General features: G+C 42.4%; 2 protein-coding genes and 1 long non-coding RNA gene across 9 annotated transcripts in view; 1 reads left to right on the forward strand and 2 right to left on the reverse strand.

Annotated features, from left to right (window-relative positions):
* Positions 1 to 1604: 1604 nt before the first annotated feature.
* Positions 1605 to 6442, reverse strand: LOC110988999 (uncharacterized). Of its 3 annotated transcripts, none has more exons than XM_022253069.2 (3): positions 5817 to 6442; positions 3890 to 4130; positions 1605 to 3588 (listed from the first exon to the last, which is right to left on the reverse strand). In XM_022253069.2, the coding sequence occupies exons 1-3, from the start codon at positions 5851 to 5853 to the stop codon at positions 3402 to 3404; spliced, it is 465 nt and encodes a 154-aa protein (XP_022108761.1). In that variant the 5' UTR covers positions 5854 to 6442; the 3' UTR covers positions 1605 to 3401. The 3 variants fall into 3 exon arrangements, with proteins under 3 accessions (XP_022108761.1, XP_086993412.1, XP_022108752.1); XM_087137286.1 differs by having other exon boundaries at positions 3890 to 4185; positions 5817 to 6440; XM_022253060.2 differs by lacking the exon at positions 5817 to 6442 and adding an exon at positions 4644 to 4896 and having other exon boundaries at positions 3890 to 4185.
* A 1063-nt stretch (positions 6443 to 7505) lies between these two features.
* Positions 7506 to 17308, forward strand: LOC147799042 (uncharacterized). The gene is made up of 2 exons (XR_015425154.1): positions 7506 to 7899; positions 14860 to 17308. It is a non-coding gene; the product is annotated as an uncharacterized LOC147799042 (long non-coding RNA).
* The window catches only part of LOC110987762 (uncharacterized), a 115990-nt gene continuing 103977 nt past the window's right edge, over positions 8765 to 20777 (reverse strand). For 4 of the 5 annotated variants that reach the window (XM_022250816.2, XM_087136469.1, XM_022250842.2 and 1 more), the window contains 2 exons: positions 18988 to 19059; positions 8765 to 15422 (listed from right to left, as the gene is read on the reverse strand). In XM_022250816.2, coding sequence (XP_022106508.1) covers positions 14874 to 15422; positions 18988 to 19059 — 621 coding nt within the window. In that variant the 3' untranslated portion in view covers positions 8765 to 14873. The remainder of the gene's footprint in view (positions 15423 to 18987; positions 19060 to 20777) is intronic. The other variant, XM_022250850.2, reaches the window with a different exon arrangement.

Consider the following 20777-nt stretch of genomic DNA (forward strand, 5'->3'; position numbering starts at 1 on the left):
GGGGGGGGGGTTGAATATCTTTCCAACCATATCTAATAGAGGGACTGCATGGAGCGCCCTCACCATGCAGCGCCCTCACAGGGGACAAAAATCAGGTTTTGTTATTTAGATTTAATGACAATGAAGTACTGAAGGGTCTACTCAAGCATATCACAAAGGAACAGAGACCTGTCCTCTAGTGAGGGCGCTCCATGCAGCCCCTCTACAGAAAATCGCACCTGTACAGTTGTTTGACTCTGTCACTGACCGATAGGGCCTAACCTTTCTCTCAGTTTACCTCATATCCAGAATTTTCAGTCTTTCTTCAAGCACCCTGTGGGCTACACAATAATAGGCACTCCCGCAGATAGTATTGCTTTGGAGTCACGGGGAAACGAACAGAACACACTCAAGACTACCCACAGGTATTGCCCGCCTTACAAAAGATTCAGGAGATGCCTTGCCCACAGACCTATTTTAAGCACTTGCCCACTGTCCGAAAGAACGGTTTCCTTCTTTGCTAACTTTGAAAACCTTCCAGATGCACAAAGCTCCCCAGACGACATACCGAAAGGTCGCGCATGGAAACCTGAATGCTGAATTCCACCTTATGCCCCGTGCATCGTCTACCGCAAAAAAGTCCATACATGGAGTGCATTTAACGTGCACACCGGAGACATTTGAGTGATTTGACATTGTTTTCATTTCAGTGCATTGCTTCCCGTTTTCTTGAAAATACAATCATGCTCTAAACCTAGTTTGACTTTCACGAGAAAACAGGAATCAAGCAAACCCTCATACATGTCTTAAAAAGATCTAAAAAGAATGGCTCTTTGGTAGAACCCGGGTAAACAACACTACTGGTTTAGTTGTGATGTGTACATGTAGCCCTATACACTCCCCAGTTCTCCATCCCTGATTGTTCCCGAGTGATGCTTTGAAGCGGAATTGTACTCTTGGCTGAATGAAGCCCATGTGCAATAATCGTTTTGCAGGTCAACTTGTCTGGAATCGTGTCGCAATACAGGAGAGAGGCATTCAATTCAAACAAGAATCGATAGGAATTCAGACTAGCAGACACTGAGAGGCCAGGCTTTTTAAAAATGTTAGCATTGACAACAACGAGGCCTTTGAAATGTCATCCAGGCGCATTGCCTCTTTGTTGTTTTGCCATTGCAAAGTAGATTCTTGTGTGTGTTTAGGTTAAATTACAGAACTAAGCTTCGAAGACGAGAGGAAGATGATAGACGGTGGGGAAATATTTTTATACCGCAGTCACTGATATTGTTACTTCCATTTTCAACGTTTCGATTTTGTTTCTATCGGCGCCTCAAATTTGCCCCTAAATTTTCCATCCTGTTTGCATTCTCCGAACTCCACTTCGGCTTCTGGTCTTACTTCAGGAGTTGACTGCAATAATCACACGATACCGAACCAAGTAGTGCATTCATTTCTTTGTGGAGAGCAAAATCTAACAACCAAAATAGACTTGTAGTAACAGACAGTATCGCCCAAACATTAATAAAGGCTTAATTCACTTGCCCGAGGAAATAGATGGAATCTTGTTGAGCGAGCGTTATTCGAGGAAAATCTCACGGTCTGAAGATCGAATCTACATCATAGTACATGATTCACATTATTGTATTTAAACCTTACAGGCTCACTTTTCCTCCATGGGTTCAATAGAAATGAAAGTGTGTGAAGAAAGGAACCGTGTGCCATTCGGAAGCACATGACTGAACCCTTTAATGTGCGGGGATAACCCTGCCCTGGATGATACATGGCAGTGGAGATAATGTACTTTTCTCTTCAAATGCCATTTTGCTGCAGGGTCGCACTTCTTGATCTTACAGCTTCAAGACCATCGCTCAACCCGATTATTATAGGCTATTTCAAGACGATCAGAATTCACGTTGTCATTCCATGATCATAGTTTGGCTGTTTTGTGGGATACAGCAGCGCTTTGACAACCAGAAACTTGGTTTTGATAAGAAAGTCTGTTGATTTCATTGGCAAATGCTTTCCTCCAGGCTTTGTATCCCAGACGCATTTTGTTCTGCGTGCACCTTCAAATTTGTCGGATTTACAATAAGGCGAGAGTATTGTTATATGGAAGTTGATATTGCCATTCGAAACCTCTGCAGCTTGTCGCTCTGTAAGGCTAGCCGGAGGATAAGAACGGCGACGCCGGTGGAAACACGGCCTGTTCCTCTCTGCATTGGCGCCATTTCTTTCTGCCATCGTTCAAAATTCACAACTGGATGCAAATCTTTATGCATTTCTTAATCATTTTCATAGTCTACATTTGGACATTTTTGGCCCGGTTCAGCAAGACCTTCAAAAGCGTTCGCTGGTGTGACTATTTGATTATTTTGTTAGCCTACCCTACACTCAAACTTAACTGACATTCACTGAGCGACAACGGCTTGCATGATCTCCTCGAGCGGTCTTCAAAATGTACGAATATGCGAGTAACAATTATAAAGCTACACTTTTAAACAGCTGAACCGATAACGTATCCACCGAACAAATTTTCAAAACGTATACAAATACCAAACAAACCTTAAGTCATTTAACGAGAACAGATTATGTTAGCATTTGATGAGTAATTCCATTCTTGCACGACATGAACTGTATCTAAATATCCTACAGCTAAGATGTATTCCTACATTAAATCTTGGAAAGGAAATTTTCAATTACATCATTTATTTATTTATTTGTGTATTTGCCAGGGGTGGATCCGATTTTTTGAGGGGAGGGGAGGGTCCCTTAGATTTTTTCCTATAGTCCAATTGTTGCGGACAGACGGGCACGTAGGTAACGCATGTAGGAAAAATAACCCTTTAGAAGATATTATCTTTTTTCAGTAATACTATCATTGTTTTAGATTTGTTTATTCTCTTTTGTGTGCGTGTCAGAGCAGGGGTTTTTAGTGTAATTCGACGACCAGAATTAGAAATCATTTCTGCGGTGGCACAACACTCGTGGACAGATGAAACGCGCGCGTTACACGTCTTTTCGACCAACAGGGTGTCGTGATTTGCCATATGCACGCGCGCGTCAAGCTGAAGAATGTGCGTGTGAGTGCGGTGCCACCGCAGTTATGGCGTCTAATCGGATTAGTCTATACCCCAACCCCTTTCTCCCTGTGAATTCGCTTCTGTTGTGTCTTATCTGCTAGTCTGGCCGTCTGCCTATCAAAAGCTTCCATATCCTTTGGTTTTTGGTACGGCTAACCTTTGTAGGTCTATCTTTGTTTCTTTCTCAGCCAAGTTTAAAATTGCTTGCTCGTTGTATATCGGCCCACTCGCTTGGTTGAAATTGACTTCGTGTCATTATGGTCTGTTACTGGCCATCATGTATTCACCCTCTAAACATAAAAACAGTAGGCCTAAATGAACGCTGTAAGAAGTCTAGTCTACCTACAGCATTGTAGTTATGACACAGATAATGAGCAAGCAGACGGCGTCATAACCGACATTCACGAAATAGGTAGACCAGCCTGTGCCCTGGAAGCTCCTGTGAGGAATCTGCAGCAGGGCTCCCGCTACCGACACGCGCAGAGCAAAGTGGATGGCCTCCTCCACAGTCACCACTCCAAAGAAAGGCCTAGCCGAGGAGAAAGGAGAAAAAATAAAGTCTGAAAATAGGATCAGTAGATGGAGTCTTGCTTGCCAATATATTTAAAATAGTGCTGTGGTTGAGATCAGAACTCGAAGTTTCATTAGACAGTCCCGAGTAATAACAAGGTAAACAAGAACACAAGAATATTTTGCTGCAGTTCATTTGAATAGCTCGTGACTTAAATTGAGACTGGAGGTCTTGTGCTGTCTTGTGATGGTCTTTAAGGATCTAAACCACAGCACCGGTTTAAGAGAAGAATCAGCCGTGGTAAACTGTAACGTCATACCTGAGCGTTGCAGACATGAAAGCTGACAGAGCGAACATGGCCAGGAACGCCAGAAGGAACGGAGAACTGTCCGTGTTCTTGAAGTCCTCCCTTTTCTTTCCGAGACCTCTCATCCACGGCTCGGCGAATACATTGTACCAGAACGCCCCAACGACTTGGGTGACGACTGTCCCGACTATCACTGAAGTTATGGTCATGGTGCTTGAAATACCTTCGACGGTCTCTAATGATTGATTGTCACCTGCGATTTCAAACCACAGGAGTTTTCTGAAAAGCTGACACTTGCTAACTGATTGCTGAAAAGACAAAAACCCAAGAGACAGCAACATAATGATCTGTGAGCTTTTGAATGTGAAACATGCACTCCACTGACATCGTAGCTGGAAACGTTTCTGGGACCTTGTTGGAAACTGGGAACAGGGGTGAAGAGAGCGACGGGAGGATTGTAGAGGTGGAGTGGCCATCACTGGTCGACAATGACCGCAATTATGCAGTGGCCCCCGCCGGGAGGGGAGGGGGGGGTAAAACACCTCATTCGATGGGTGATGATAGGTGCTCCTTGCGAGGACATTCCACCAGGTGACAGGGAAGAAAGAATAACTATAGGGCTGGATTCGGGCTGGTACCTGTTGGTATATTGTTTGATGATAATTATGATCTTGTGAGTGAAGGAACCGAGTCAGATAGGGGTCAGGGTTGAAAGCAACAATCTGATGTAGGATCTTACACAAAAGAAGTAAAGTAAACAATTTACGTCTTTCTTCTTTACGTCTTTCTCCAGTGGAGAAGACAATTGGAGCTTCTTCAACATGGCTGTTATTATCTTGGGTGTCGATGTCTGTTTAGGATGTTCATATCCCTTAGCGAAGCGACTCTGTTGTCACGAAGCATTCGCAGAGAGAATTGCCTGCGTTGAAATGTGTTTAACTTTTGCGAATATGATGACTCGGAGGGCTGACGTGGCAAACTTGCTTTCGCGTTCACGCCCATATTACTGGCACAACTAACGATACCGTGCACGATATGGGGCCGATGGGTACCCCCCACATATCCAATCCCTATACACACTCTAGACTATTGTTACCTTACACATCCCCCCTAGAAGTCTGTAAAGAATTCCTGAGATTCCGATCAAACAATGACCAACACGAAGGCGGGGGGGGGGGTTCTCTCCGCCCCATATCTTGTATTGTATGGAACTAATCATGGAGGAATAAAACTTATGAACTAACTGACCTGAAAGACGAACACCTGCAAAATGTGACCCATTGTTAGGGGAAAAGCACAGCATTTATTGTGTAAAAGCCTCTGACCCTTTAACAAAAACAGGCCAACTGAAAGCTCATGCGACCGGACGCCACTTTTACAAGAGAAGTCGTCCATGCGAGATGAAATAACGGGCCCAGTTGTCGTGCATGAGTATTTTTGCCATGAACAGCGCAGCAAATAAATCAGACATGGGAAAATCCAGCCCTTCGCTGTTGTGGGTCGTGACACCACGGCTCAGTTATAACAAGTTTCGTTTTGGACTTCAAAGCTACGTGCCCGAGCACATTTCTTCCCATGCGCTCAAGCATAGTAGAGTTCACAGGTTCACACCTTTTTTAATAGAGGTCATCATGCGGGAATAGGCTGTTATAACAAATTATGTAAATAGGGATACAGTGGGCCTTGAGCCTTGAATGCAACGTCTATCACACAACCGGGCCATAGGTGCATTCGAATAGCTCCAACTACGTCTAGTCAAGTCTTTGCGGCTGAAGTATTCACGACAGTTTCGTGTGCTTTGCATACGGCAGACACAGCCATCGGGTCAAGGTCTCACCGTGGAAGCTAGTCAAACGCACTTCTTTGGCAATTCTATCCCTCCCATGAAAAACATTTCAAACCGAAAGCTCAAACAGAGCATCATAATAATATACCGTACCTGATTCCTTTAGTTGGAACACGGACCATTTACACATCGGCTTGCTGAAGCAGTAGACTGCGAGTTGGCCCAGAATCCACGCTGGACGGCGAATATGCCCCTTGTGTGTTCACCGTGTGCAGTGTAGGTCAAACTATTTTTGGGAACCATTCTCCCAAAGTGATTGTTTACAATTCGGAATTTCAATTCAAAAAAGCATTGAGGCTTTCTACCGGCGTCAACTCGGTATAAAGTGAACTTTGGTGTTGACATTCAGACTGGCCATACGTCAATTTAGTTGCCACATGACCTAGAACACTCAGTGGATACAGTAAATGGCCTATTTCCTTTGATCTGCTGTTTCTCTTCTTGATATGCTGAGCTGAAGACCACGAATGTAAATTCGGTCCCTTAAACTATTGCACGAGCGCGAATGGAACACTTTAGTGCGCCGGTGACCCATATTCCACTCAGCCTTAGGGCCTCGTGGTAGTCGCTCTATGCACGGTGCCGCCGTCGGCATGCACAGCCTCGATCTGGCAGCTTTACACACTAAGGGTACAGTGGGTACAGTTCACTAATTCAAGCCCCATTGAAAACAGTGTAAACGGAGTAACGTTTGGGGCCCAATAACATGCATACCAACATCACTGAGATTTCTGAAATACAAATTAATTTAATTTCTGGTCCCCAATCTTTCAATTTCTTTTCAATATTTTGTGGGTTAACCAATTACGTTTTTAATTATTCCCACAAAACAAAATCACCCCCGAAAAGTGATGTTTCCGAAGTCTCATTGCAGCCATTTTCAAGTGGCAACGCTCAACTTTCTCAGGCACTTAGGACCATTTTTCAGTTGTAGTTTTTAGCCATTCTGCTCTCATATGAAAGTTCAAACACCCATCAGGGAGTTGATCCTGGCAACGATTTACACAATCTCACCATTTTGTGGACCCAACAATCTCCTTTTTTGAAAGATATTGTGGGGACACCTATCGTGAATTGGTGGACTGCACCCATAGCAACAATACACAAAAAATAGTCTATTCAGTGATTTCCGTGTACGTTGTTTAGTAAAATATGAAAGAGCTGCGTAGCACCGTGATCAGAATATAGACAAAAATAAAATATCAGTTCTCTATAATTTATGTTATATTTTTGTCAATGTTGCTTAGTAAGTTTGCGCATGCTGCGTTAGTTCTTATACCATAGAGTACCGAATGTGACGTCACTGTGAACCAGAAATTGCAGTGCAAAAGAATGGAGTAAGCACGCATGTTGGTTCACACGCTAATTCTCGCGTTAATGCCTTTAATTTCAAACTCCCACCTTCAATACAAACGCATGCGCATATGCACTGCATATGAATTTTACCATGATGTTTTCAATCGGATTTTATCGGTACCAGATACTTTCGACACGGCCGCCGCTCCAGAGCCGTCAACTCGTTTTACACTGACTGAATTAAGGGAACGACTTTTATCTAGCTGAACTTATTCATCGAAAGACAGCCATCAAACGACCTTGCTCAAATGTTAGGGCAAATTTTGCTTCAAATAATCAGCTATGAATGTAAATAAATATGTGCCGTACATGTGCGCCTTATTCAAAAAGACGCACTTACATTTGCGCATGTTGTACTTGCGCGTTAATGCATATAGAATACATAATTCGCACGCACATGGATTCAAAATATCTGCGCCCAGGACGGCGTCAAATTTTCTCCACGCGGAGAATGAGAAGTTAGCGCTCTAGTTATGGCTGTATGGCCTATACGCAGGAACCTATGACAATTAATTCTGAGGGAATCCTAACCCATCGTCTTGGCGATGGTAGCGGTATCCATTGGGCCCCGAGCTGGACCAAGAGAGGGTGCTATTCTCTAAGCAGTGGAGGTTTCTTTGGTTAGAACCGTCTCTATAATGGAGATCAATGGCCAGAACTGAACTTTGCTGGTATCATAAACGCTAAGGAAATGCACAAGTCACCGTCGCAAGGCTACCAACAAATCGAACACTCCCGACCAACGCAGCTCCTTTCAACCAATGGGGGGCGGGTGCTTCTGCTCAAGTGCAATAACGAATGTGTACATGCACATCTTGGAGTAAGACTTTTGCCAGTTAAATTTCAATAAAATGTGGTACACTGAGTTATTCAAATTTATGTGAACATAGCAATTAGAATTTTCCATACTAAATACACTGTTGCAATACTTCCTCACCGGGCATGCAAGCTTTTGCTTAGTTACTTAAAGAAACATCTCGCACCAACACAGTTTTAAATGGATGAGAAGGGCACAAGGAACCAGTCCATTCCAGAGATGGTAGCCGCTATGCAAAAGCTTACCCAAATCAAGAGTTATAACAACAGTGTCTTCAGTTTGGTGCATTCAAATTGAGATGATTCAGTGTACAAGATTTTTTTTCAAATTTAACTCGCGAAAGGCTTGTTGGTTCTCGCCAGGTTTTCCAGGGAGCATGAGGTTTGAAGTGATAATTATTATATGCCCCATAAGGGTCAGAACGCAAGACTGATAGAAACAAGTTTGCATTTAGCTTTTTGAAAATCAAGTTTAGCATTTTTTTCCATGAGACAGTTTCTAAGGTCAAGCTATGTACACTTTCAAAATGTAAAGAGAGGCAGACAAGACATTAAATTCTAAAAACTTCATTTCCCTTGGTTGGGTAGAGAACTGCTTTTTGGATAATCGGAACAGTCTGTACCCGAAGCACTTATTTCTCCAAAGACCAGCCCCTTCGGTTATACCCAAAAGTGAAAATCCTTACAACCGTTACTTCCACACCTTCTCTTGTACAGAATTGAAAATCTGCAGATTTTGAAACATTTAGGGCTTTTTAAGCGAGAAAAGTTCAAGAGTCTGTTGTTCGTCAGCCGATGAAACTCTCCTGGTACGGGATTACCTTGACAACAAAACACCTCGGAAATAAACACACGAAACACCAGAAAACTTGCACTTTTTTTCTAAAAAGTACTGTATTAAAAAGATGACATACCCAAATGAGTTGTCCTCATTTTATATAATGATGATGACGACGATGATTTATGATAATGATAACAATAATGAGTAATTTTAATAATGATATTCTTGGCACCACGTATAATATTTACAAAAAGAATCATCTCGAGTAGTCTGTAACATCAAAGTTAGGTCACGTGGCTTCCCGCCATGCATTGTCAGTAGTCCAAGGAGGTTTACTGAAATCAAGACTACAAAGGTATTTTCTTTAATCTGTTCCATCACAGATATAGATGTCTGTAAATCTTACTGCAACGATACTAAGTTGATGTGTAATTCTGAAGGGAGGGCCAGGTAGAGTGGCACACAGTAATATAGATTGTATTGTGAAGTTCAGGATTTGATAATTGATAAAGCACTTGGATTTGAATGGCTGGCATGCCATTTGCACCCACATTGCGTTTCACTATTCTCCAGGTAATCCTACACCTATTTAACACATGACAGTCATTCAGAAGTTTACAGGGCCATTATGTACCATGTTTAAATTACGAATGTTTAGTATCAGTGATCTGTTTCACTGCCACCAAAAGGAAAAGGGAAGAAAGTGTCATAATCCTTAAGGTAACGTCGCAAAGCCTGGTCAAGTATTACTGTCTTTATTGTCTCGCAATGCATGGCGGGATATTTTAACAGTCCTTCACCAGGAAGAAACGAAAAACTTTACTACCATATTGTCGTAATATCGATCACTGAAAATAATTCACATACAGTAGTTCAAAGTAAACGTGATACCACCGTGGTAAATAGAAACATACTTGCTGTGAAAGCGAACACGAACGCAAAATGTAACGCCTGATCAAATATTTGCGCTGCCAAATCGCAAGAGTTGAACACATTTCAACCCAACTGAATCTCCCTGCGAATGTTTCATGACATAAAACTCGCTTCACTTTCGTGTTCGCCTGTAATATGGACCGTACTTTTAAGCTTATACACAATTAATGGGACAGATTACTCACCGAATTAAGACCAAGTCACCTGGTCGACACAGTTTTTAACAGTACACCGCCCTTGCGTGTATAGTGTATAGACAAAAGATCAGCAATGTACACGGTTAACAACGCTAAGCTGCCTGAATATAATATTGTGGGTGCAGTAAAGCGTTTTGAGCCAACGAATGATACAACAGTGAATGCCAAACGGGTGTAATAACAGTAAAGTACAGTAAGAAAAATAATAAAAATCAAGTGTTCAAACCAAACTGTGTACCGTGGACTTGAATTAATTCGCTTTTACCACAATTTGATTTTGAAAATTGCGAAAACGAAAATTGATAACTAATGGGTCCCTCGGACCCTTTTCAAAAGCGTGAAGGAGTTGACCAATTGAGTTATTTTTGACGGTCCTTCCTTTTTTGACGTGTTCCAAACCAATATTGCATTATCAAACACAAAATGGACCGTACCTTTGGGGAAAATTTCAAAACCACCTTGTCACCAAAAATTCTCTGTTTACGGCTTTACCTAATGAAACCCAACTGGTTACACAATCGTGTTAAAGAAGCATGAACCAGAAAGAATATCCACGTTTCCCTGAATGAGGTTGTGCAGAAAAGTGATTTGAATATGAAGTATTGTCAAACAGGCTCCACTTTATTAAGCACTGACGTCTTATGCAACAAATTATTCACTATATAATTGAAAACTTCAGCTGTGAAATCGTATTTTGAAACAATCCAAACCACGAACGGTATAGATGCCACAATTAATAACTTTCTTTGCAATTCAAATCGTGTATAACGTCATCCAGCAAGATTATAAAATGAAGGCACATATATCGTACATTCCATATATAAATATGTATGTACAATTGATATATACATACATACATATATATAGCGAAGAAAATAAGGAGTTGTAGAGTTCTATACATTTTGGTATATACATATATTTATGCGTATATACATATACGTGACAATTGATGACAAAAACTGTAGTAACCACGAGGGAACTATTTCAGCCGGAACACCCATTACATGTATACACAAGGAAACATTAATTTGAAGGAAAAAAAACAGTGCTTTTACGCTGTATTCCATCCGTGAAAACAAATGACATTTACATAACCTACCAGAGCATTTTGCTTTTATAAAGACGTCAACTTACTTCGCATTCAAATTTGTGCAAATGAACCAGCATGTCAAATTATCAAAGTAAATTCTGATTTGGATGTTGCTCCTGATTTAAATATACTGATGTGAAAACTGCCCCTTATTGAATGAAACAGCCAACCATAGCGTGTCCGATTCAAATAGCAACAAACACGTCACTGACTCCGTGACCTGGTATCCTTTGCGTATTGTCGGGCGTAACAACAAATGGCGTTGGATCTCTGGTACAAGTGACGACTTATTTGAACTTGAAAACTCTAAGATGGTTGGTCATGCAAACACAAGCGAAACCAGTGGGAACCTGGAACCCGGTTGATTCCAAAATGAAATCCTCAAGTGAAAGGAGAAGGTATATTTGGAAAAGGTAAAAAAGCCACAGACTAAAACAGAGCTGTCACTTATAATGATGCAAATAATACATACCATGATGCGCCCGGTTAAAAATCTAAAATACCACAAACTTGCTTCATCATAAAAATGATTTACATGACGACGTATTAGCAAAGACATTCTGAAACAAAAACTGCATGCATTTATAAAAATTGCTGTCTTCTATCATACTCGGGAAATAAATGAAAAGAAATGTTTTTAGATGCATTTTGTAGGTTATGAATTTGGGGTAAACTCGGTTACTGTTTCCTTTGCTTACTTTCAAACCACACAGCAACATACATAGAAAAAAAATTAACACCATTTAAATCTACAAACAAGGAATGTGCTACCCTCCTCCGCTTTTTCACAGTATACAAGTAACAGTTGAGGTCGACTTTGTCCGTCCACATCTGTGTTTGTCTGTCAGTAACGTCTATTCTGAGTCAAGTCTGTGCGCAATGTGTACATCAGAGGCACATGTCCGTCTGTCAGTCTCCATATCGGTATGTCTTTTCTAATGGGACTGTTTGACCTTCCAACCCAACCAAAGCCTTTTTTGCATAATGTTTGCCATACCCACATTACTGTGACGTCAACAGTTCGTTGGTAAACGTTTGTCTGACGTAATGTTACGTCACATAGTACGTACGAGTCAAAAACAGATCTTTGTCACCAAAAAGGTATCCTTTATATAACGCCAGAACAGTCCGTAGGGAGAAAGACATTTCACTCATTATAAAGCTTACAAAATCGCACGTTTTCCTTTAAGAAACTGTTGTAAAATGCTGAGAGATAGTCATACACCTATTCGACAAAAAATCCAAAAGTTTGTTCGGTTTTCACCCGTAAAACGAATATACATGTACAGATTCGGCATGTATATACTTACGTTCCACCGTACACTATAACAATCAAATCTTTTTATTTTACAATATTTTTATTATTTTTTTAAACATGTGCATAGGTTTTGAACTTTTCCTTTAAGAGAGCAAAGAATTTAACAATGGAAGATGCAAATGCTATACAGCCTCTATATGAACCGTATGAGTTTTCCATAATAAGATGCAGAAATGGTATACATCAATATATCAGAATCAATATTCTAGTCTTTGGTTAGTAAAGAGAACGACTAGTTGAAGTATGAAATTGAACTATCAAATAGAGAAAAGTGCGCCCTTTACTCAGTTTGGATTTTTTCCATCTAGTACCACGTGGATTAATTTCGTTTCAAGTATTCTTGGAAAAGAAAATCGAAAAAAAAAGTTTAGGCCCTAATGCTTACTTTCTGTTATGTCTAATTGCTGCAAAAATCCCCGAAACGTTACTGAAATTCGACTATCCTAACAAGATAAACGTGAATTTTCAGAGCGTAGTTTTAGGTGTATTCAAAGAAAATAAATTCGAACTTTCTCAAATATTATGTAATCTACCGTCCCCGGCAATTTTGTTTAATGATATGCCAACCAGTGGATCATGAATACCATGCCGTTATGTAGCCCACTGAGAACTGGAGCGCGTACAGTAACATTTGCATGCAATGGTTTCGCCACAGAAATTCACACGGCGTCAATTAAAGGGCAACAATCATTGTATTTCTGCGCTGTGCACAAAAGCAATACACTGTAGCCAAGCATTCCATATATCAACAAACAAACCGAAGGCTGTGTGCATGCGGACAAATATAACGTGGCCCCGCAATAAGTATTACAAATGTTCACTACACACCGACTCCCAGTAAATATAGTCAAGAAAAACCCGTACAATTGAGTAAGGTTTTAGTGTTTTGGAATTACACAAACATCACGTTGTCCAGTTTTATTAACCAATCGTACATAAAGCCTGCACGAGTAAACTGAAACCATGATGTCCAATCTTACCCCACGAAATCTGGAAAAGGAACATGCTGATGTTCGACATTTGCGCACCACGCATGACAGGCGGCACTTCTCCATGCTAGCACACCACAGTCAGACTGGGTCCGAATTGCTTCGCTGCGGCTTGAAATTATACGAGTTTACCGGGTAGTGGTCGCCCAAGGAATTCGGATACTGCCTCATATTGGGAACGAGGGCACACGTTCCGTTCTGTAGAATTTCCCCCATGATGCTTTGTCTGTGTGGTGCACAGGCCGCTCTCCAACTCAAGGATGGATCCAGAACCAAATTTTCGTGACGAAAACTGTGGGTTTCTGTTAGGGGGGATCGGGCATTTTCATGTAGCGTTTGGTGGCCTCTCTAAGGGGTCAGGCTACATTTAAGGTTTTTTTTACATGTTCTCTGAAGGATGGGGATAAAATAGACCAAAAGTTCACCTTTCTCTAATCATTCCACCACCCAAAGATATGTGGCTCCTACTTTTTTGGGGGAGGGGGGTATGACCCTCTCCCCCCGGACATGGACCGCCTTCCCCAAGGATCCACCCATGCTCCGAATCCTCGGCCTGGGCTGTATAGATTACCGAAGTGTGACGTCATTGTGAGCCAGAAAGTGCAGTGCAAACGAATGGAGTACGCACGCCTGTTGGTTCGCGCGCTGGTTCCCGCCTAATGCCTTTTACAGACAATTGTGCGCGTATTCACTTATGAATACCTATGAATACTCTCGTTTGTTCAGAAACAGCTCGATTTGTTGTTCGTGGGTCGTTCGCTCGAACGCCAGGAATGTACAACCGGTTATTAGCGCTGGTAGTTATCTGTGGCAAGCAACATGCAACATGGCAGCGTCCTTGTGCATTCTTCGAGAGTTAATGTTGGATAACTGGGCTAACTTCTTTTCCATTTAAAAAATTCATTTCTGTCATGGAAAATTATTAATGTTAATTTTGCAAAACTTTCCATTGTCTTCGACTTTTTAAAGCCATATCGGTACTTTTTGCGGCTGTTCAAAAATCAAATCTCACGAGTTTTTCCATGTGTTCGAGTGAAATCCTGACGAGGAGGTGGTATGTGATCCTGTTCCCGAGAACAGCGTTTTTCGGTCGTGTTCCCGCCGTACGAGCGCGAGAAGACGAAACCCGTGTCAAGAACGGACCCCGAACTCGACCATAGAGTATTGGAGTGAATAAGTCACGGGCACTACTCTGTGACTAAAAGGCATTACGGCGAGAACCAGCGTGTGAACCAACACGCGTGCGTACTCTATTCGTTTGCACTGCACTTTCTAGTTCACAGTGACGTCACACTTCGGTACTCAAAGGCCTCAGACATGCATTTTCCATACATGCATGTGTAAGCCCATAGCCGTAGCCAAGTAAAATTTCGGAAGCGGCCATAATTCCGCCAAAGTCTGTCTGCCAATGAGAGGCAGTCATCCATTATGAGCATTCATTGTGAAGTTTACGATACACCAGGAGAATGGATTGATCCATACAGCACGCATTTATACCGAAGGGAAAAGTGCCATTTACCCATAGCTGTCAAGAGAGTTTATTATTATCTTCATGATTTACTTTCGTCAACAATATGTCGTCATGACATTACCCAAGATACACCAACTTTGGGCATCTCTCATCAATGGGCGCATTCTTTGTTATGGATTATACAGGCGATGAAAAGTGTTCAACAGTGAGCATTTGGGATTCTACTGTTGCTGACGTCGGGACTGCTGTAGGCGCGTGACCTTTCGACCTCTCGTTCCAGATCTCGGCGCAATGTGGACTCCTCAAACGACGCTGAAGCTCCCTGCGCGGGGAAGGAGCGGAGTCTAAGAGACTTGGCCGGCTCGGAGGGCGCCGTCGAATCCGGAGTCACCTCCAGCACGAACGGGTTCCCCGAACTGTGCACCAATGGCGGACTCTCCTCCACGTGTTTCTGCACCTGCAACGTTTGCCTTCGCTGCGGCGGCTCTTCCTTTGGCGTTGGCTGCTGTGGCTGCTGTGGTTGTTGTTGCTGTTGCTGCATATGTTGTTGCTGCAGGAGCAGGTACTGTTGTTGCGACTGCAGCATTTGCTGTTGCGCATTTTCAAGGAATGAATTTAGGATCTGCGGCAGGTCCTCCAAGGTGGTCTGTAAGCGTTCTAGTTTTTGTTCCAGACGCGAAACCCTCTCGTCGATGCCCGACCGGGAGGCGTGCATGTCAGACACCATTTCGAACATTACGTTCTGCGTCTGCAGGGACGGAAAAGAACAACACACGGAAACGTTAGAAGTTAGTGAAAATGGCCAGCGGGGAGATTCATGCAATGTTGTTCTAAGTGTGTGATGGCCAAGAGACGATTTCAGGTGCCAGTATGAATAAATCAGCTCTGTGAGGGCCAACTCTTCACATTCAATGGGGAATTGACAAAAACAGGCAGAACATCACGTAACAGACGGGCCGAATGCATCCGCGCCTTTTCCAGGCAGCAAAATCAACTTCAAAGCGATCTGCACACACGAACAGCGTATTATTTTTGCGCTCGCTTGGGCAAACAGGTTCTGGGCGCAAAAATCATCGGACAATGCATCAAGATCTGAAGATGTCATCTTGACACTTGCACAGAAGACAATCTCGAGCGGAAAACAGCGGTTGAGCTCGACTCGCTAAGGACATGAACTGCATATGTAACAGCTGCTTAAAAGTAGCAATCTTTCACATTCTGAGTAAGAAATTGATATGAGTGAAGACATGAAACAATCCCTTCTTAAGAAATCGCAGTGATCCTTATCTTCAGTTCTAAAATATCGCTGCAACTCTTGGTGGCAGCAGACGTCGGTCCTTATGCTCTAATAAACAAAAAACGAAATGGACCGGTAAGTCTGTTGCCAGCAGGCGTTGGGGCATACCAGGAACGTGTATAGATACCCATCTCCCATAACTATGTCACTTAGAAGAACTGGATGAAAAATGTGAAAGTAGTAAAGCAATGAAAAGGACACACTCTAGGCCTAAGCAAATTAATGATACAAAAACATGAGACGAATGCAAACCCGAGTGTCGCTTCACAGCCGTGTGGACTGTACTACTTGTTAAAGTACATGTAATAAAGGCTTTGCATGGTAGCCATCTTGCAGGGCAGTTCTTTTGTTCTACGGGTAAACGTCCTTTGTGCATACCCTGTGAAACAAAAGCTTTGGCCTGCAAGATTGCAGCCATGCAAACCCTCTGTAGTGATTCTGAGGTCTTGTTAAACAAAACAAACTGAATGCAATGCACATGCATGAGATGAAATGAAACTATATCACCATGCAAAAGACAAATTTCAATCGTTTATGCAACAAACGCTTTCACAAAACAGTCACTGAGCAAAGGTATGTTCTTCACACATGGGACTATCGTTACGTAAAAACAAATTAGAAACACACAAAAACAACTAATAAGAAATACAACTTAATAGATGAAAAACTAGAAACACTTGATTTTGAAAAATGGAGGCCGCGTCAAGTCAGGTATTGAACGTGCAGGCAAAGTGCCATACTTGCACGTGATACGTTTTGGCACAAGTCGTCAATACTGAGTTCATGCACGTAATGTCATTGGGCATACAGCGAACCCTCAATGCAAACCTGTATCAAACTGCAGTCATGCGGTATCTGGTTCCCCGACATCGAGACATTGCCAAATCACTCATGTTTTTGCACAAAAAGGCGGCTCTCTGCATTACTTGTTTGTCACTGGGCCTGCTATTGCCCGGTTTAATGTCAGGATTTGTTGGCCTACGAACAATGGGATAAAATACGCCTTTGGCGTTAAAAACCACCCGTGGAAGGGCGCTGTGTACGTCTTGCGCCCAAGTACGTGGTCCTATAGCTCTTTAATAAGCCAATATAGCGTCTATTTTAGTTGGCTATGGCTTGAAATAACACAGTCATCTATGAAATCCGCCAGCTGGCGGCTTCGTGCACTTTTTGGAGATGCATAAATATCATTTCTGGCCATAGCGAAGTGAATAGGACGCCGACTTATGCATCCACTAGGCCACACGGCCGATATCATCTACACAGCGCCACCTATGCAGTAATAGACGACTGAGGCGTGATAAAGATCAAACTAGACGGCAATCAGTGGTATCAAAGTGGTGTCACCAAGAAGTTCATTTATCTTGTTAGAGGAGTGTGTGATTCTGTATCTCATCTTATACCCGGTCCCTGTAGAATCAACACGGTTTGAGTGATGAGCCATTTTGCTGAGGCCGTGTCCGTGTTTGGCTGTGGTTTGAAATTACACGAGTCTATGGTTGTGGCTGCAGCCACTTCACATAGAGTCTTGTGTAGTGACAAGCCGCAGCCAAGTGATTCGGCCTTAGAGCGTTTCTTGTGAGATGATCAAATTGAAACTTTCAAGAAGACACTAGAAACGAAAGATTTCGCTTTTGTAGTACATCATGCCGCTGACAATATGTTTTCTTATAATCGTCTCTGTAATGATTCTTACACAATTCAACAAGATCCAGGCTGTTTTCAAGGGTTAGTCTTTGAGTTTACACTACAACCAGGATGGCACCATTGACGTGCAAAATTAAGTGGAGACACTTATTGCCAACCATGATTGGGTTACCAGACCTATATATACAAAGACAGCAAGGTTGTAAAAATATCTCCAGACAAAATTATGATAACAAATGCAGGCATGTGGTTTAAACTGAACAATTAAGTCAAGTCTACAGACCGATATATCCCCCATCGACTGTCATCTAATAGGCTGTGTGCGGTTTCGTTTGGACTTGGTAAACGCTTCAGGGAGAATGTTACCCCGTGATAAATCTTGGAGCAGGACTGGGTTGACTTTTATGCGTTTATCACAGAGACATAAGGTCAGCTACGGATACGAATGTGAGATTATTGCGCTACCCGGATTGGTCTTACTCAATACTGATGCATATAGGGATGGATAAGTCGATATGAAATTCAACGCTGATACCTTCGTAGTTAGATTTTTTAGAAGAAAAATTCTTCCTGTAATGATTCATTAATTCTTTATACATTTTGAGGAATATTTATCTGAGAACATGAGAATGTAAACATTGTAATTGAAAAGGTCCACGAAATAAAACAGACAATCGTGATACTCACAGTAATAGCATGTTAGTCAGAGCGAACTGTACAACGAAATCTCACCAACAAGTCCGCGAAATCTTCTCTAAACATTCACCATGCAGACAACCGAGCATGCGTTCACTAGTGGTGATTCGGAGTCATAATGTGTATGCAATACTCGTTCTCTGAAGTCAGTTTTTGGCCTGTGCTCAATGGTGTGTTGGCCGACTGGTTATCCTAGTGCCCGATGGCAGGCATTTTGGACGTCGGCCATTTTGACCGTTATCCCCCAGGGCTTCGTCGAATAAATCCGTATTTTTTATACTTATATCATTTTGCCGCATATGACCTCAAGACGCGACTGACATATCACCTGTCCTTTGTAAGGGTTGAGTTTTAACTTCACACTGATGTTATAAATTCTTTTTCTTTATCCATATTTCTAATGAAGCAAAAGGTTCCATTTTATCATCCGGGACAGTTCAGTGCCTTTCGATTGTTAAAGAGGTCTTCAATGTGCTCTCCTTCGGCACCATGCAAAGTGCTCAGCGATTCGAGTTCACTGCCGAACAACTTTTTTGTCCGTCTCACTGGAGTTACCAGGCGAATGAATAGTGCATACACATTAAGGCTCCAGAGTCGCCATCGGCGGAGGAAGGGACGGGTTTCCAACAAAAAAAAAGTTGAGGTGATTTGATTACTGTACATAAATACCTACATGTACGTACAACACCGGAGGTTTGGACGTGTACATGGCCATTTCTGCCCGGGAAGCGCGCACGAGTAATGGCTGCAGAAGAGGGCGGGAGCGTGATGAAAAAAATAAAGTGGAGAAAAGAGTGTCCATCAAATGCACATGGGGTTACAGAGAGGGGTATAAAGAGAGATAGAAAAGACTATGAAGCGAGGTGGGACAAACGGCGGACCAGTTATCATTCAAATCCGTGTGTGGTTTTCAGTTGATATCTAGCAGACATAGTGAATGTACACATAAAGTGAAAAATGGTGGTGGGTGTGAACGTGGGTTTCCCAGCTTTTTCTCTATGAGATTCTCCAAAATGTGTGGGTGAAAGACCACCTAGAGCCTCAAGCCAGAGAGCAACATCGGGGTCGACGGTCATGAAGTTCTGACAGGGATGCAAAGTGGCCAAATTTTGATTATTTTGGGTGTACGACAGATTATTGCCCAAAATCTAAATCAGTTTTGGCAATTAGTCGGATGACTTTTCTTTGAGTGCTAGACATGCATGCAGATGTGCAGTGAGTGACATGCAACAAAAAGTGTGACCAGGCTTCCCGACAAAATGGATCATGCAAATTGAAAAAAATGGTGGTGACGGATGTCAAGAAATGAATGTATGAAAAAAAGTCCCCACAACAAGAAATTTTGATAGAAGTTTCCAACCACCAATGAAAATAATGCAACTTGAGATGGCACAGAGCGAGTGAGTGGGGAAAAAGAACCTCTTTTTTTCGGTGAACGAATGACAAAGTGGGTTTAACCCCCAAATGCAAGCCCCTAAAGATCCCGCTTTGATGTGTTAGGGTATCGCATGTCGAGGCAATAATTTGCAAGATTTGCAAGGCACTTGTGAAAGCCAATGGGGTTCACACAGTAAGACGCTTCACGTGAGCCAAAAGTGATTCGGTCCACATGACTGAACCTTCGCCTTCAATAATGAACACATGTGACAGTGCATGCAAATTGAGGAGTCTTATTTTGGTAAAAGGGATTTTCTTTCACTTTTGATAGAATTTCCCCAGGTGGGGGTTCGAGACCAGATGGTGCTCCCTCTACGCCCAGAGCTCGAAGTGGCCATTTACAACATCCAACACCGACTAAAACCCAACGCCAATACACACACATAAAAACACACAAACCCTAGACCTCTACCACGGCTAAACACAGAGAATGTGGTACAATACACAACGCAGCACGTGTTCCCAGCATCCAAATTTGAGTTATAACTTCGGAAATGACGCCATCGCACAAGTGTGACGTCACACAATGGGAAGCTGATGGGGTCAACTTTGGGTTAGCTTCGCAATCTGTCGCTGGGCGATGACTTTCTCGTTGTGGCAGGTAATATCACTCGGACTTGGATTCCAGGGCAACGGGGCTGTACGGCTAATTCAGTTCTTGGACTCTTACCACATTTTGCTTTGCTCAGCAACGTAATCACGTGACCCTTTTGATCACAATGATCAATACAACTGAAGGCTTTGTTTGAGAACAAACAGAAAGCGTACCTTGGGGTAAAGTAAAAACAAACCCCAAAAAGAAAGAAAAAAACACACACAAAACAACAACAACAACAACAAAAAGCAACACTTTCAATGAGAAATGCGAATATCTCTTCCGACGAATAATAAGGTCTTGTGCCGCATGAAAGAGCCGTCTGAAAGAGCTGAGACTAGCAAGGGACTTCAACTCGGGTCTAAGTAATTGCTTCCAAAGAAACTGGACACCATGCTAAACAATTCCTCCATCTTTAATATCGAGACGGC

This window comes from Acanthaster planci, linkage group LG05 (genome assembly GCF_054643075.1).
Source record: "Acanthaster planci isolate LZ-2023a linkage group LG05, COTS_SCS, whole genome shotgun sequence".
NCBI lineage: Eukaryota > Metazoa > Echinodermata > Asteroidea > Valvatida > Acanthasteridae > Acanthaster > Acanthaster planci.